Here is a 15,911-nt window from a genome sequence, read left to right as displayed (position 1 = left end):
TATTTGAATATTGCAAATATTTTATTGGCTTGTTGCACAAATAACATGGTTTGATCGTGCATTGTATAATTATTCTTTCAACTTTTGCAAAAATTGAAATTTAACTTTTGTTTCATTTGTAGAAATAAATAATCTATTAATATTATAAAGAGCCTAATATTAAAAAAATGCCAAAAATAGTATGAATTGAAGGGAGTTACTGATAGATATTTTATAATTATATACGGTGAAATAAATCATATAAAATTTTGTAGAGATAAAATGCTCGTACATATTCATAATTATAGTCCTTTTGTCAAATATATCACATTTTTAAAATTATGTGGACATACTACATTTTTTATCAAATATATCACATACTGTATTTTGTGATATATTTGATAAAAAGTAAAGGGATTGTAATTCCCTCAAATTTATTTTGAATTTGGGAGGATTATGACATCGTTCATTTTACAATGAACGGTGTATATCGTAAACATGACCATTTCAAGTTAATATTAGGGAATCCTTGTTCAAAATAAAGTGCATGCGTGATCTCCAAATATCTTATATGTGGACACGTTCATATTATGGCAATATTATGATGCACACAAGGTTTGCCACCTTTACAAATAGTCTATATTTAACATCAATACCAAATTCAGGTTAATTCCAAATTTTCCAACAAACCTCAAACACTTTCACTCTCTTTTCTTCATATGGCATCATCATCTTTGAAAATATTGGAAGTTTGTCAAATTTCGCCAGCCACCAATCCAGCCGAGTCATCCACCACCGAGTTCACTCTCCCTGTTACATTTCTGGACACCCTCTGGTTCAAGTTCCCTCCCGTCGAACGTATCTTCTTTTATCAACTCTCCGAGTCCGAGTCAGCTCCTATTTTCTTTAACTCGGTAATCCTTCCCCACCTCAAACAATCTCTCTCTCAAACTCTTATTCACTTCCTCCCTCTCACTGGCCACCTCACTTGGTCACTAAGTTCTCCCAAACCCATAATTTCTTACACTCAAAATGACTCAGTTTCAGTCACGGTCGCCGAGGCGGTAAACATAGACTTTGATAACCTCTCCGGAAATGATTTTCACAAGTGTACTGAGTCACATCTTTGTATACCCGAGTTACCAGTATCTGATACAAAAGCTTCAATAATAGCTTTGCAGATAACCCTATTTCCTAAGAAAGGATTTTCCATTGGAATCATCAACCATCACGCAATTCTCGACGGAAAATCCACCACCATGTTCATGAAAGCTTGGGCTTTCATCTCTAAAAACAGCAAATTAGAGCCAAGATCATCACCATATCCCTTGCCGGATAACCTAAAACCTTTTTTTAACAGAGAAGTGATCAAAGACGTAGCTGAGCTAGAAATGGTGTACTTGAACCAGTGGCTAGCGATTTCCAATAAAGATTCAGAACCGGAGTCTAACCCACGTAGCTTGAAGGTATGGAACAAGCCTGGAGCGGAAACAGACTTAGTTTACGCCATATTTGAGTTGACACGTGAAGATATAAAAAGATTAAGAGAAACGGCTTCGTTTTATTCAGAGAGGATTAAAAGTACGTATGTTTCAAGTTTTGTTCTAACGTGTGCTTACACATTTGTTTGCATGGTGAAGGCAAAAAAAGCGGATCCGAACAGAAAGATATACTTCGTTTTCTCAGTTGATCTAAGAACCCGTTTAGATCCTCCGGTGCCGGAAAATTACGTGGGAAACTGTGTTAGTTCATATGATATAGCTATAGAAGCAAGGTCTTTGATGGAGGAAAATGGAGTGGCAGTCATGGCGGAGAAGATCAATAGCAGGATCAAAGGACTGGCTGATAAGGGAGTTTTTGAAGGTGCAAGGGATTTCATACCGAGGATGATTGATGTGGAACCGGGAACACAAGTTGTCGGAGTAGCTGGTTCGACCCGGTTTGGTGTATATGAGTCGGATTTCGGGTGGGGAAGACCGAAAAAAGTTGAGACAACATCGGTGGATAGAACTGGATCAATTGCTTTGGCGGAGAGCAGGGATGGAAATGGAGGTGTTGAAATTGGTATTGCTTTTATCAAACCTGAAATGGAGGTTTTTGCTTCTCTGTTTGCAAACGGTATTAAGGATCTCTATTAGGAATTCTTAGAATTTCAATGCTGTGTGTTTTTATTTTCTTCAAAACCTTGCATTTTGTTTCTTCGAGAAATAAATTTTGATCCGTTTGTGGAAGTGAATTTAGAATTTAAAATAAAATTAAATCGAAACTGAATAATGATATTATTATAATTTTATCCAAATGTGAAGCGAGCGTAATTAGGTCAATTTTTTAGCATAAATTGACGATAAACATATCGACAATAGTATACATTAGCTTTGCTTATAATGTCCGTCATTATTTGGGCAAATTCATTTATTTAGGCTTTCAAATGTATTTCAAATTTTTTTAAGTTTTGCATAAAAGTTCTTTTTTCAATGTAGAACTAAAATTATCAAGCATTTATCCAAAAAAAATTAAAAAAACTTCAAGGAGATACTTTTTATTTTATAAACATATTAGGTTATGTTGTTTTTCTTCTAAATTTAGAATTTTTTGAATAAAAAATCATTGGATTGAATGCTTAATTACCTAATATTTTAAATTGATAGATTTTTAAAAGTTATAATTTGATATTATTTTATTAATCAACACATAATACATTGATCTATCAAGTTATTTCCACTTGAATTTCTCATTTCCTTTCATAATATATAACTTGAATTAAAAGAAAAAAAAAACTAAAATAGACTAATTCTTAAGGTTCCATTAAAGCTTGATAATAAGTTTATTCCAAATCAATTAGCAAAAAGATGCATATAAAACACATAGAAAAGAAAAGTCAGAAAGAAAAAAAAAACAAATCAACATAGAAACCAAGCACACTCAAGAACTTATTGAACAGAACCTTCTGCCTTCTCCATTCAAAAACCCATTAGGATTAAGAATGAAAACTAAACAAAAACAAACCAAGAACAAGACTAATTAGCTAGACCTTGAGCAAAGAATGAAGCAAAAGCCTCCATTTCATTCTTCATCAAACCCAAGCCAATCTCAACTCCATTTCCTTCTCTACCTTCCATTACAGAAAGAGCATTCACATTAATAGAAGGAATCTCAACTTTCACAGGTTTTCCCCATCCAAAATCCATATTATAAAAAGCCAGCCTAGTTGCTCCAGCCACCCCAAATTTCAACAAATCATCTCCAATATGACTTAACCTCTCCAGCCTCTCTTTTGCTCCTTCCAACAGTCCCTTCTCCAGTCCATTTATATAGTCACTCAGCTTTTCTGCTACGGTTGCGACTCCATTTTCATCAACGAAATCTTCTGCTTCTACAACCAGGTCATGAAGAACAATAGCATTACCAAAATAATTTAATGGAATCGGAGGGTTTGTGATCGAGCGATTTCTGCAGTCCACTCCGAACACAAACGCCACCTTTTTATTACTTACGCCTTTCGATTTCACCATGCATACTAATGCATAAGCGCATGTAAGCACAAATGTAGACAGATGTAGACGTTTTGCTGAATTCTTCTGTTTTTGGTAATAAAGAATCACTCTGTCTTTGATTTTCTTGATGTTTTCAGGACTCAGATAGAACGAGGATCGAACAAAATCATTCGGAATATTTCCGAAGAAATTTGATACCTTCAAGCTTCTTGCGTTGGAATGCTGTGATTCTAATCCATTCACAGCTAACCAATGGTTCAGATACATAGATTCAAACTCAGCAGGGTCTTTGATCACTGTCCTGTCGAATGACGGAATTAGTTCTTGAGACAGAGTGACAGGTAGCAATTTTTCATTCTGCATTTTTTTACTCATATCAGCCCAAGCTTTGAGGAACATAAAAGCGCTTTTTCCATCAAAAATTGCATGGTGAGTAGTGATGCCAATGCAAAAACCTTTTCCAGGAAATAATGTTACTTGCAGAGCCATAGTCCATGCCATTGTCTCCGATATATGCAATTCAGGTACGTAAGGACGCGCAGCCGCAGCATCTTGGATCTCCGTGGTGACATACTGATCAAAATCGGTGTCCGATTCTGCAAGTGCGAGTGGAACGCCATGATTTGGAAAGTTGTAAATTATGACGGGACGACTCGGGTTACTTGGAGGCCAAGTAAGGTGACCAGCAAGAGGGCGAAAGTGGACGAGTGTCTCCGCGAGTGATTGTTTGAGTGTAGGGAAGATTGATGAATGGAAGACAGCAGATTTTGTTGAATGTTCTGTAAATTTGTAGAAGAAGAGGTTTTGAGTTGGAGGGAATTTGAGCCATGTTGAGTCGTAAAAGGTTAGCGGGAGAGATAACTCGGTGGCTGATTGATCCTGTGAGTAGGTTGCCGGGGCAACCTTGCAGACATCCAGTATTTTTACTGAGTTTGGTGATGGCATATTTTTTTGTTTCAATTAATTTGTTGTATGAAAACTTTGGTACTTGGAGAACTAATTGAAGCTTTCTATTTATATAGCTACTGACTTTCAGTAAAATTGTACAAGTAGCCGGTAGTTGCAGTAAGTTTTTCATTTATTTGTTCACCATATGACTCATGAATGCACCTATTTTGCTTCGCAGGGAATTGACTCCAGTAGATATTAGTTTAAATGTATAAAGTTTAAAGATGCCGTTTCGTAGTTGGAATTCGTTCAGGACATCTTATGGTCATATAAAAAAAAATTGTCAATATGTCGGAATAATCACACATGATTACTAGCTATAACTTTTTATTAACTTACTTTATCAATAGATTAGAGATCATCAAAATTTCATTGATTCAAATGAATACTAAAGTTTGAAAAAAAAGGAGTCTAAGAGATTCAAAACTATCAGATTGTCATTTATCAAAGGCTGTGTCAACTAGATAAAATAGTAACAATTTATACGAAAATTTCAAATTTGCTAAAATTCTAATTTGATTTCCATAATAAAATATTATTAAACACAAAAAGTTTTTTGAAAATTACCAAGGAACAATACAAGTAAAGATGATGAATTTCTTTATTTGATCTGTTTTTATTGAATTGGGCTCTTAGAAGACCCAAAAATCTCTCAACTCCAGAATCGTCACAATTATTAATCGAGTAAAGAGTTATTGTAGTTTCTGAACTTGTACGTCAGAATCAGTTAGTTCACATTTAATTCTTCTAATCAATTAAAAAAATATTTTATATTTTGAAATTTATTTACCCTTGATAAATTGTAAAAAAAAAGTATGGACCTCAATGAACCAATTTGGGAGTTAGTAGATGTAGAAATGAAGAATATTATCCCCACTTGGCCTAAAAAAGTGGGCCTAAAGATATAGAATATTGTTTTAATTGATTAAAATATATAATTAAGTTTAAATTAATTGACTCAGATTCATAAATTTATAGACCGCACTAATACTTTGCTCATTAGTAATCTGCCACTATAAATTTTACCTATTTTTTTGTTTAACTCTTCACATCATCAATCACTCAAGTCCATTAATTGAAGAGGTTACAACTTCTTCATCAACAATAAAATGACGGTTAAGCATTGATATTGTTTGTGGATTAAGAAACCGAAGTCATTGCAAGATAATTATTCAATGATGAAGAAATTTGAAGGTACAGTTGTAGTAAGTCAATCTGTTTGGTGGACTACAATGACTACTGAGTAGTTTGCTTCTTTTTTTTGGTACAAGCAATGTTTTTAAAACCGGACCGGAGATCGAACCGGCTTCGTCGGGGGTTCACGGTTCGACCGGTTCAACCGGGTTCAACCGGATTTTTTAATTATAATAAATATAAATTATTTAAATTAAAAATATGTATCATAACTATAAAATATGATAAAATATTTAAATAAAATTATCTTTAAATAGAATTTATTATCAAATGTGTGAAATATAATAATAATTGATCAATATTTATCTGTGTATAGAATAATTATATGTATGAGAAAAACTATAATTTTTAAAAAACATAACTTTTAATTTAACTTGTCATTATATTTTAATTTTAAAATAATTTATTATGAATATAATTATATAATAATATTCAAGAGATAAATATATAATTTTTAAATTTTAATAATTAATAATATTTAAATAAAAAATATAATATAGTATGTTATAAATAAAAATATGATAATATGTAAAAAAAAACAATTATAATTTTTTTCATGTAATATAATTATAAATAATTAATATTTAAAAATATATTTTCTTGATTTATATTTAAGAGTATATAATAATATTAGAGAGAGTTGGTGTTTTTTTTAGTGAAAATTTTATTTCATAAAAGTTAAAATGACATGTGAGAGAGAAAATAGTAAGAGTAATTAATATGAGAGAGAAAAATCAATGCACATGGGTGAGAGAAAGAAAAGACACACATGGTAGGGGCCACAAATGTACTTTCTAGCCAAAAAAAGTGTTTTTTTGCCTATTTTATTAAAAACCGGATTTGTCCGATTTTTGGGCAAAATCCGGTTTTTCCGGTCAAATCCGGTTTTTGACCGGTTTTGACCGGTTTTTTAATATTCCGATTTTAACAGAAAACTGAACCGGACATCCAGCCGGTTTCCGGTTAATCCGGTCCGACCGGCCGGTCCGGTCCGGTTTTCAAAACATTGGGTACAAGATACATGAAGTTTTCTGAACGGATTTCAACTATAAAACTACACTTTTAAGTTTTTTATATTCGGACTAATCCTCATTTGATTCTTATAGGTCCCTTGCGGGAGGCAAACTCTGCCCCAAATTTTAAACGGCTGCATATATGAATAGTTTACTTTTAGCATACGGATCAATTTTAAAAAAAGAGAGAGTAATGGTGATTAATTGTAGTGTAAGCTATAGAATATAAACAATGTTTAAACCGCTACATGTTTAATTAGTAAACTCTAATAAAAGCTTTTAAAATTATTAATTTTACTATATTGTTAATAAGTTCATTTTATTTTTAGATGAATAGACCATCAAATTAGGTAAATAGTTATAATTAAAAATTCAAAATGCAAACTAGACTAAAATTGATATATTTTAAAACATATGGCTAGAATGAACCGCACCTGAAAACTTTTGGTTTCTGTATAACATTAAACTTAAAAAGAAACAATAAACAATGGGATGGTGAAATGAGTTTAGATTTTTATGTCTTCTTCAGTTTTCCTGTTTTAGTATAATTTCTTGCAATTCAAGAAATGTTGCTTATTATACAAAATAGAGGATTAATTGAGAAACTCAATTCTGACATAAACTTAACTCTTAGATTTTTTATTTTTTATTTCATTCATCAAAAAAATATTAACAGTTCAACGAAGCTTAAGGTGACATTTCGACAACCCATTAATCTCGACAGAACCAGAGGGAAATTGATTTATATCAAAAAATGTTAGGAGGCATGAGAAGACTGACTCGTTTAGTCGTTGGCCGGAGATGACATGAGAAAAAGATCGTAGGTTTTTTTGTTTCTAAAAATAAGCTTAGCCTGCCGAAAGCAAGTAATATTAATTTATTATTTATCTAATTCCTCTTTAAAATTCATCATTCATCAAGTTCTTATATTTCTTTTCTATTAATGGGTCGTTTATGGACAAAAATTGTGAGAGTGTAAAGAAGTCAGCGTTAAATTTTTAATAATTTCTAAGTTAAAATTTATTTTTTATTTAATCAAAATGCCTTTATATTTATATAAATTTTTGTTTATATGATTTCTCTTCAAGTTTGATGATATGGTCATTTTACTAAGGGGCCGTTTGATTCGCCACAAAAAGAGGGGAATGGGAATGGATATGGGAATGGGTACGAGAATGATTCCTATTATTTGTGTTTGTTTTGTCAAATTGTACTAGGGAATTGGAATGTGATTATCCACTCAATGGGAATCACTCATTCCCCCTTATCCTATGGGAGTTGAGTTTTGGAAATGGGAATCAAAATTTTACAAAATATTATAATAATAAATAATAATATATAATTATTTAAAAAATAATTTTTAATTATTTATTTTAAAAAAAATAATAAAAATACTTTTTCATATATTTTTTTAAAAAATATTTTTTTAATTTTTTTGAAATAATTTTTTATAATTTTTTCGAAAATAATTTTTTTAATTTTTCCGAAAATAATTTTTTTAATTTTTTCAAAAATAATTTTTTACTTTTTTTAAAAAATAATTTTTTACTTTTTTTAATAATAATTTTTTTATTTTTTTTTATTTTTTTTAAAATAACTCTATTTTTTTATATAAAAAAATATTTTAAAAAAATATTTTTAATAAATAATAAATAATATTTTTATTAAACTTTATCCATTCCCATTCCTACACTAATTTTGAACCAAACAAAAAATAAAAACAATCATTCTCATTCCCATTCCGATTCCCATTCCCAACATTGAACCAAACGGCCCCTAAGAATTATTCCTAATAAAATACCAAACATTTGCGGGTTTGCGGGTTTAGTCAGTCATAACCAAATCTTTCAAAATAGTTTATTTCATTTTGGAATATTTGGAACCTTTTCTAGCCATTCGCGGAAAAATTGAAAAAATTGTCATTCGTTAAAATTCATCCTTTTATTAATATATCGAGTTAGACGAACATTTAAATTTGACCCCATGCGCATTCGCAGCGTGTGTAATGCACTATTTTTCCATCCAAAACAAACCTATAAATTGAAAACAAATTAAGTACATAAAATAATAAAGATAGAAGTTTTTCTGAAAAAAATCAAATAGACATAATTCTGAAAGTACAAGATCAAATATGAATTTGGCCTTAAATAGTATTTACTCGAGATTGCTATGACATATAAATATATAAATAATTATTAAAAAAATATATGAATTAAAGCCTGATTTACTAAGCTTCTTCTTATGTTTTAGAATATAAAATTTTCTTTTAAAACTGAACAATTAAATCCGATCCATCTCCTTTTTTTTTAACTTTTAGTATAACACTTTGAGTGTGTCACTTCTTGTGCGAAAATTTAGAAACAGTGGTTTTTTTGGCCACTCCTTGTGGCTTTTTTATAAAATTTTAATCATAAAAAATACTCTTTCGTCCAACAACGTTATAAACTGCTATTAATTTATGACATAACTTTAGAAAAAAGGTTCAAAAATATTTTTAACGTTTAAAATATTTACCAATCTTAAATTTATGAATTTTTGTCACCTCTTTCTTTCAAATTAGCTCCAATTAATTAAATTCTCATTAAAATCAAAAAAATCTTATTAAACCAATATAAACCCAATTAAATCTAACAAAATGTAATTAAATCTAATTAAATCAATTAGAACTCAATTAAACAAGTCAAAATCCGATTAATTAAACCAATCAAAATCCAATTAACTAAACCTAATTAAATCAATCAAAAATTAAAAAAGACAATCAAGTGTAATTAAATCAATGAAAATCTACCAAGTGCCAAAAATTTCAAATGCAACTGTCCTGATTTTCAAATTTGGCAACAGATTTTATTTTGTTTTATTTTTCAAAAGGAGATTATTCTGGTAAAGAATTTTTAACAAATAAAATGCTTAGATATAGGCAAAAATATTTGAGGAATAAGAAGAATGAAACCTGATCTAATACAAATACAAATACTAATACAAAGAACCCTATTAGCATACTAGGTATTCCATACTTTCTGATAGTAATCCTTGAAGCAAGCGATTCAGGTTTGTTCTCTTTTTCTCTATATTGCAATGCTTGCCTGCGGTCTAAATTTATTCAATCACATTCTAATTCTATTCACCATTTGTTCATTAATATACACAGATTAAGTAGCTGATGGGGAAGACAAAACGAACAGACATGGAAGACCGGATTAGCGAGCTTCCTGAACTGGTTCTGTCTTCTATTCTATCAAAATTACCTCCTAAAGACATCATCAGAACAGGTGTATTATCCAAGGCATGGAAGCAACATCGAGAACTAATAGAGTACAAATTGGATCTTCATCTTCTAAACTTGTTGGAAAGCAAATATACCAATGGTTTGAGACGCCATTATCATTTATATGATCATGGTTCAAAAGTTTATAATTATAAACATTTTCTAGAGGTCAGGAGAGAATTTATGAATCGAGTTGATAAAGTATTGCATCACTTCAAAAGCTCAAAAATAACATCTTTGAAAGTGACTTGTTTCCTGGATTCTGGAAATTCTTCAGATATTGATTGCTGGATTAATTCAGCAATAGCTTTTGGAGTTGAAGAACTTCAACTTCTTTGTTCAAATGATGTTGCCTCGATAATAACTACGGCCGGATTTTATAAATTCCCTTATTGGTTTTTCAAACAATCGTTTTTAAGGCATTTAAAGTTGGAACGGTGCATTCTAACACCAACTTCTGATTTTACTGGATTCAGCAAACTATTAACTTTGAGTTTGAGACAAGTGAGACTTTGCAAGGATTTCTGTGATTCTCTTTTCACTAATTGTTCCCTTCTTCAAGAACTAACCCTCGACTTTTGTGACATCCCCGTGTCTTCGGTTCTAAGAATTGTTAGTGCATCGCTTCAACAATTGTCATTGCTCAATAATTATACTACTAACTTATCGATGAATGTTGAGATATATGCTGTAAATCTCTTCTCTTTTACGTACACAAGTTTTATTGAGGCAACAACTGTTTTATTTCATACTCCTAGTCTTGCAAACTTCTGTTTCGATGTTTTGGATCGAGATACAACTTGTTTATTATCTCAAGTAGCAACACTGCCAAGTTTAGAGATCCTAAGTTTTTTCCATTATCCATGTCAGCCGCCTTATCTGGTAAGTGATTACTATTGCATATATTCTTATGAATAATATAGGATTATGAATAAGGTTCATGCCAAAGGTTTCAGGAGTATGAACCCTTTTCATATTATTTTTGTTTAGGATAAGCTCTCATTCCAGTTTGGAAATCTCAAGCAATTGAAGTTAGTCTACGATGAATATGGAAGAACTGTGTTGGAATATTTTACATGGCTGTTTGATATTCTTCAGGCTTGCCCTGTTCTAAAGAAATTTCAAATCTCAGTAAGTTAATTGGCTATACTTCTAATCTCCTATTATATATGGTTCTAGCTCTAGACATTAATATCAGATTTTCTATATGTTAATTTCATAATTTTTACTGATCAAATGGTTTATCCAATAACATTCCTTTTGCTGCATATAGTTTTTGGATCGATCATCTCCTAACAACAAGGAAGAGATCGGAAACCTTTGTGGATACACGTATAAAACTCTAAAAGAAATGAAGATGACAGGAAGTACCGGGAATTGGAACGAAATTGAGCTGATATTATTTATATTGAAGAATGCAATTGCACTTGAACGAGTAATTATTGAACCCTCATTAGATCTTTATAATGGAAAAGATTTGGTTCCCAGAGAAGGAAAATCTTCTGAATCAGTTCACGAAACTTTTCGAAGATCGCTTCAAAATAAAATACCTCATGGTGTTGAACTTGTAATTCGATGATATTAATAGTTTAGTTCGTTATTTTCATTTTAGGATTTGTACAAGTATTCTGCATATTTTATTAGCTAGACAATCACATATTCTGCATATTTTGTTAGCTATTTTGAGCCTTTTCTTCTGTAGAATTCTGGATCAATTCTCAAGACTTTGACAAGTATATTATGAGATGACTCTCTTATGTTCTTTCCTATTCTTTCAACCATATGTTAAAAATGAATATCAGTTTCAAACTCAAAACAAATGGTTATAATTTCTTTTTGTTAATTTTGGTTAAATTTTACCTATGTTAATGATTTAAATTTTCTTCTTGTGTGATTTGTAACGTGAATTAATTTTTTACAGACTAATTCTCAAAATTAAAATTTCAAAACTGCAGGTACTTAATAGACCTAAATTACAACTATTAGCCATTACTATCTCTGTAAGCACTTACGAACAGATCAAAAGCACCCAAAAAATTAAAGAGAATGGCGCATGATAATGAACTCACCGGAAGTAGTAATGAAATTCATGCCGTCGTTTGGAGGTGGCAGCTCCGGCCTATCACATTGAAGCTGTAAAATTGAAATTACCATAGGATTATTATGCGAGACAGCAAATCAAAATCAAAAGAAAATTTGATGAAATTCAAACAAAATGGAAATGGTACCTTACGTCGAAACAAATTGAGAAAACAAATAGCTCCGTCACTATGAAAGTAATATAAAATTGGCGCTAGGTTTTGAATTTAATCATTTTTTATTTTGCTTCTCAGGTTTTTGAAATCAGAGTTTGGGATCCAATCAGAGTTCTTTAGGATACAATCTAATCCTTCTCAGGTTACTTATCCAAAATCCTCATCATAATATTAGACCCCCTTGAAAAAATTTCAATGTCAAATGGAGTTAATTTGTATGGAATTCATACCTCCACCAGAATAAAAAGTACAAATTGCAGAAATAAAATGAATTTTAAATATAAATATTTAGAATAAAGTTTAAAATTCAAATCTTTATAGTTTTATTTTCAAATTGACCTTATGAGTTCTTTTTTTTTTTATAATTATGAGCATTTTAGTTGCCTCAAAGATAAAAATAACTATTTATGTTCTTTTTAAAATATAAATTTATTAAATAACATATGATACACAAATATTTGAAATTAAATAAATTAGAGTCAGTAGTATTATAATTAAGATATATAAAATAATTTACAATAATTTTTGCAAGTTGAAAATAAAAATAAATAGGGAGAGATGAAAAATAAAAAGAATATTAGTAAGAAAAATAAAAAAGATCAAAGAGAAAGAAAAATGAATAGCTTTGTAAAGTAACGATTGGGTTAAAAAAATTGTTATTTCAAATTTATAAAATTCATTTATAAATTCTACCTATTTTGGTTGGTTTTGCAATTTTTTAGATTGTAAAACTAAATTTAACGATTTTAATTTTTTTTTAATATGATCATAAGATGTTCTGAACGGATTCCAACTATAAAACGGCACCTTTAAACTTTCCACGTTCAGACTAATTCTCACTCAAATCGGATAGATCCCTTACCTGAGATAAAACTCTGTCTCTAACTCCAAGTTCCATGATTTCTAGAAGAAAAAAAATCCGATAAACAAATAGCTATAGAGAAGACAAAAAAAACAGAGGTAATTGGTGGAACTTTAGAAGATAGTTTTTTTTTTTTTGCTAAAAAGGGATTTTGCATCTGAAACTCGGTTTATACTTCATGTTCTGGTTATTATTATTCAAAAACTCTTATTTCTTTGTTGATATTTGATAAAAATAAGGGAGGAAAATCGAAAATAAAAAATAGACAAAAAATTAATAATTATAATAAATAATTTTAGAGAGTTTATTGTATATCTAATTTTTTATTTTTTATTAGTAAAAATGCTCTTTATTTATTTAAAAATACTCTTTAAAATAAAGAATATCATTGGATTAAGTTGTTTATTTAAAGATCTTAGAGAAATTCTTCAAGCTAAAACTTTTATATACTCGGGTGATGCATATGTAGTTTATGTGTAAAAATACAACTTGATCAAAAATTGTATAAAATTAAGATACATTAAGCACACAAGAAGAATTCCAACTAATTAAAATAATGAAAAATTATATCTATATTTTTCAAAATCGTCGATACAAAATTGAAAAATGTACAATATAGTGATATGTTGTCTACACTCAATATTTATGTTAATCATGGTATACTTTCAGTATTTAAAAGAGTTCGAGTAAAAGAATATCCAAAATAAATTTTTTATTATTAATAATTTAGATATCTAGCCCATCAATATATAAAAGTAAACTTTTCACAAATGGAAATTTGACATTAAAATAAATGTAGAAATCTGTATGTATTGAATTAAAATAAATTTAGTATTAAACAAATAAAAAAACATCGCCCATAAAATAAATTTTACCAAACTAAAATTCTGTTGAAGAAATAAAATAGAGACAAAAAAGAGAGAGCTTCTAGGTTTTGAGTTGCGAAAGATGAGATTGATATTTCTATTAATAACAGTTATTGTACAAATCTTGAAAAGATACATCAAAGTGACTCATAACCATGGTCATGTGTCAAAAAATACAAGAAACAGAGACAGCAAAATTGAAATTGTTCTCGTAAAAGGAAATGACGGTAGCATTGAGATAGCTTGGAGGTAGACGGCTCTTATATTTGAGTCCAAAAGGCAAAATCTTTCTGTTATGAGATCATTTTTAATCTAATTAAATATTTGGAGATGGGTGCATTTTGGATTATCAGATTACTTTAAAATAATTAAAATTTTAACTTTAAGCATTATTCGCACACGGACGTATTCCACGCCCTCCCGTAACTTTCTCCACCATTCTTTAATTTCTCGATCGCTAACTATAACTACTCACATTCTCATTTGCCCTAATCATCAGAACTACCGTATTGAACCTCGCATGGCTTCGGAAACCTCCGTCAACATACTTGAGGTTACCCGAGTCACTCCATCTCTACACTCACCTAAATCTTCCACTGAATGTTCTCTTCCTCTCACATTTTCCGATTTCCACTGGCTCAAATTTCATCCCGTCGATCGTGTTTTCTTCTACGAACTCACTGATTTAACCCCAACGTTCTTTAACTCCACACTCGTCCCTAAACTGAAACGCTCTCTCTCCCTCACTCTCCTTCACTTTCTTCCTTTCGCCGGGAACATAACTTGGCCGGATGATCAGCGTATTATCAAACCTTTCATTCTCTATACTCCAAACGACGGCGTTTCAGTCACTGTTGCAGAGTCTAATGCTGACTTTACTGATATTTCCGGTAACCAAATTCGTGAAGTTGTTAAGTCCAGTCTTTACGTTCCTGAATTGCCTGTATCAGACTCAAAAGCTGCAACTATTGCATTTCAAATCACATTGTTTCCAAATCAAGGTTTTTCCATTGGTGTGTCTTCTCATCATGCTGTTTTTGACGGAAAAAGTGTCACCGTGTTCATCAGAGCTTGGGCTAGTATATGCAAGCAGATCCAGGATCATCAGCATCATCAGAATACTGATTCATATTCGCTACCGGAAGAACTAACACCGTTTCTTGATCGGACAGTTTTTCAGGATCCATACGGACTCGACATGATTTACTTGAAAAACTGGTCAGAAGCTAAGTTGCCAGGTTTAAACCTCAACAACCCTCGAAGCTTGAAGCTATTTCAACTTAAAGATTCGATAGAAAATTCATTCCGAGCAACATTCGTGTTAAATCTTGAAGATATAAAGAAACTCAGAAGAAAAATAGTTTCTGAGTTAGATAATCCTGACAATTATTTCTCACGATTTGTAATCTCATATTCTTATGCTTCAGTTTGTCTAATTAAAGCAATAAAACCAGAAAAGAAAACGAGGGTAATTCTTGTTTTCACGGCAGATATTAGAGCTCGTTTAAGCCCTCCGATACCTGCAAATTATTTTGGTAACTGTGTTAGAAGCTATCCCATGTATACAGAAGCAGAACCAATTCTCGCGCAGAACGGGGTTTCATTTGTTGCAGAGAAGCTAAGTGAAAGGATTAAAAGGTTAGAGACAGAACCGCCGGTTATATATGAGGAGGCAAAAGATCAGCTTGGAAGATACATTAAGGTGATGGAGCAAATGGCAAGTGGAGATGAAAAACAAGATGTAACCGGTGAACCGAAAGTGATAGCGATTGGGACTGCTGGGTCGACTAATTTTCAGGTTTATGGGGCAGAATTTGGGCAGGGAAAGCCGAAGAAGGTGGAGGTTAGTTCTTTAGAGAACGGAAGTATTTCTATGGCGGAGAGCGGTGATGGAAATGGTGGAGTTGAGATTGGTTTGGTTTTGGAAAATAAGGATGAATTAGAGAAGTTTGATTTTCTGTTTGTTAATGGACTTAAAAATCTGTAAGGGAAAGAATTGAATTTTCATGGCTATCTCATAAGGATTGAAGTTTTA

The 15,911-nt window shown here is 30.9% G+C and overlaps 4 protein-coding genes across 7 annotated transcripts; 3 read left to right on the top strand and 1 right to left on the bottom strand.

Annotated features, from left to right (window-relative positions):
- Positions 1–567: 567 nt before the first annotated feature.
- Positions 568–2,229, top strand: LOC126676169 (phenolic glucoside malonyltransferase 1-like). The gene has a single exon (XM_050370321.2). The coding sequence runs from the start codon at positions 699–701 to the stop codon at positions 2,115–2,117; it is 1,419 nt and encodes a 472-aa protein (XP_050226278.1). The 5' UTR covers positions 568–698; the 3' UTR covers positions 2,118–2,229.
- A 533-nt stretch (positions 2,230–2,762) lies between these two features.
- LOC126676168 (phenolic glucoside malonyltransferase 1-like) lies at positions 2,763–12,425 on the bottom strand. Of its 3 annotated transcripts, none has more exons than XM_056105573.1 (3): positions 12,127–12,425; positions 11,963–12,026; positions 2,763–4,252 (listed from the first exon to the last, which is right to left on the bottom strand). In XM_056105573.1, the coding sequence occupies exons 2-3, from the start codon at positions 11,982–11,984 to the stop codon at positions 2,997–2,999; spliced, it is 1,278 nt and encodes a 425-aa protein (XP_055961548.1). In that variant the 5' UTR covers positions 11,985–12,026; positions 12,127–12,425; the 3' UTR covers positions 2,763–2,996. The 3 variants fall into 3 exon arrangements, with proteins under 3 accessions (XP_055961548.1, XP_055961547.1, XP_050226277.1); XM_056105572.1 differs by having other exon boundaries at positions 12,122–12,424; XM_050370320.2 differs by lacking the exons at positions 11,963–12,026; positions 12,127–12,425 and having other exon boundaries at positions 2,763–5,678.
- Positions 9,460–11,639, top strand: LOC126676167 (putative FBD-associated F-box protein At1g61330). 2 transcript variants are annotated; one of them, XM_050370319.2, is made up of 4 exons: positions 9,460–9,676; positions 9,777–10,775; positions 10,884–11,024; positions 11,167–11,639. In XM_050370319.2, the coding sequence occupies exons 2-4, from the start codon at positions 9,789–9,791 to the stop codon at positions 11,470–11,472; spliced, it is 1,434 nt and encodes a 477-aa protein (XP_050226276.1). In that variant the 5' UTR covers positions 9,460–9,676; positions 9,777–9,788; the 3' UTR covers positions 11,473–11,639. The 2 variants fall into 2 exon arrangements, with proteins under 2 accessions (XP_050226276.1, XP_055961546.1); XM_056105571.1 differs by having other exon boundaries at positions 9,673–10,775.
- A 1,837-nt stretch (positions 12,426–14,262) lies between the features above and the next one.
- On the top strand, positions 14,263–15,911 carry LOC126676166 (malonyl-CoA:anthocyanidin 5-O-glucoside-6''-O-malonyltransferase-like). Its single transcript, XM_050370318.2, has one exon. It carries the CDS (start codon positions 14,397–14,399, stop codon positions 15,861–15,863), a length of 1,467 nt encoding a protein of 488 aa, XP_050226275.1. The 5' UTR covers positions 14,263–14,396; the 3' UTR covers positions 15,864–15,911.

The sequence above is a fragment of the Mercurialis annua genome, linkage group LG4 (genome assembly GCF_937616625.2).
Source record: "Mercurialis annua linkage group LG4, ddMerAnnu1.2, whole genome shotgun sequence".
Classification (NCBI taxonomy): domain Eukaryota; kingdom Viridiplantae; phylum Streptophyta; class Magnoliopsida; order Malpighiales; family Euphorbiaceae; genus Mercurialis; species Mercurialis annua.
Note: the sequence above shows the minus strand (reverse complement) of the source record. Positions and strands in the feature narration are given on the sequence as shown.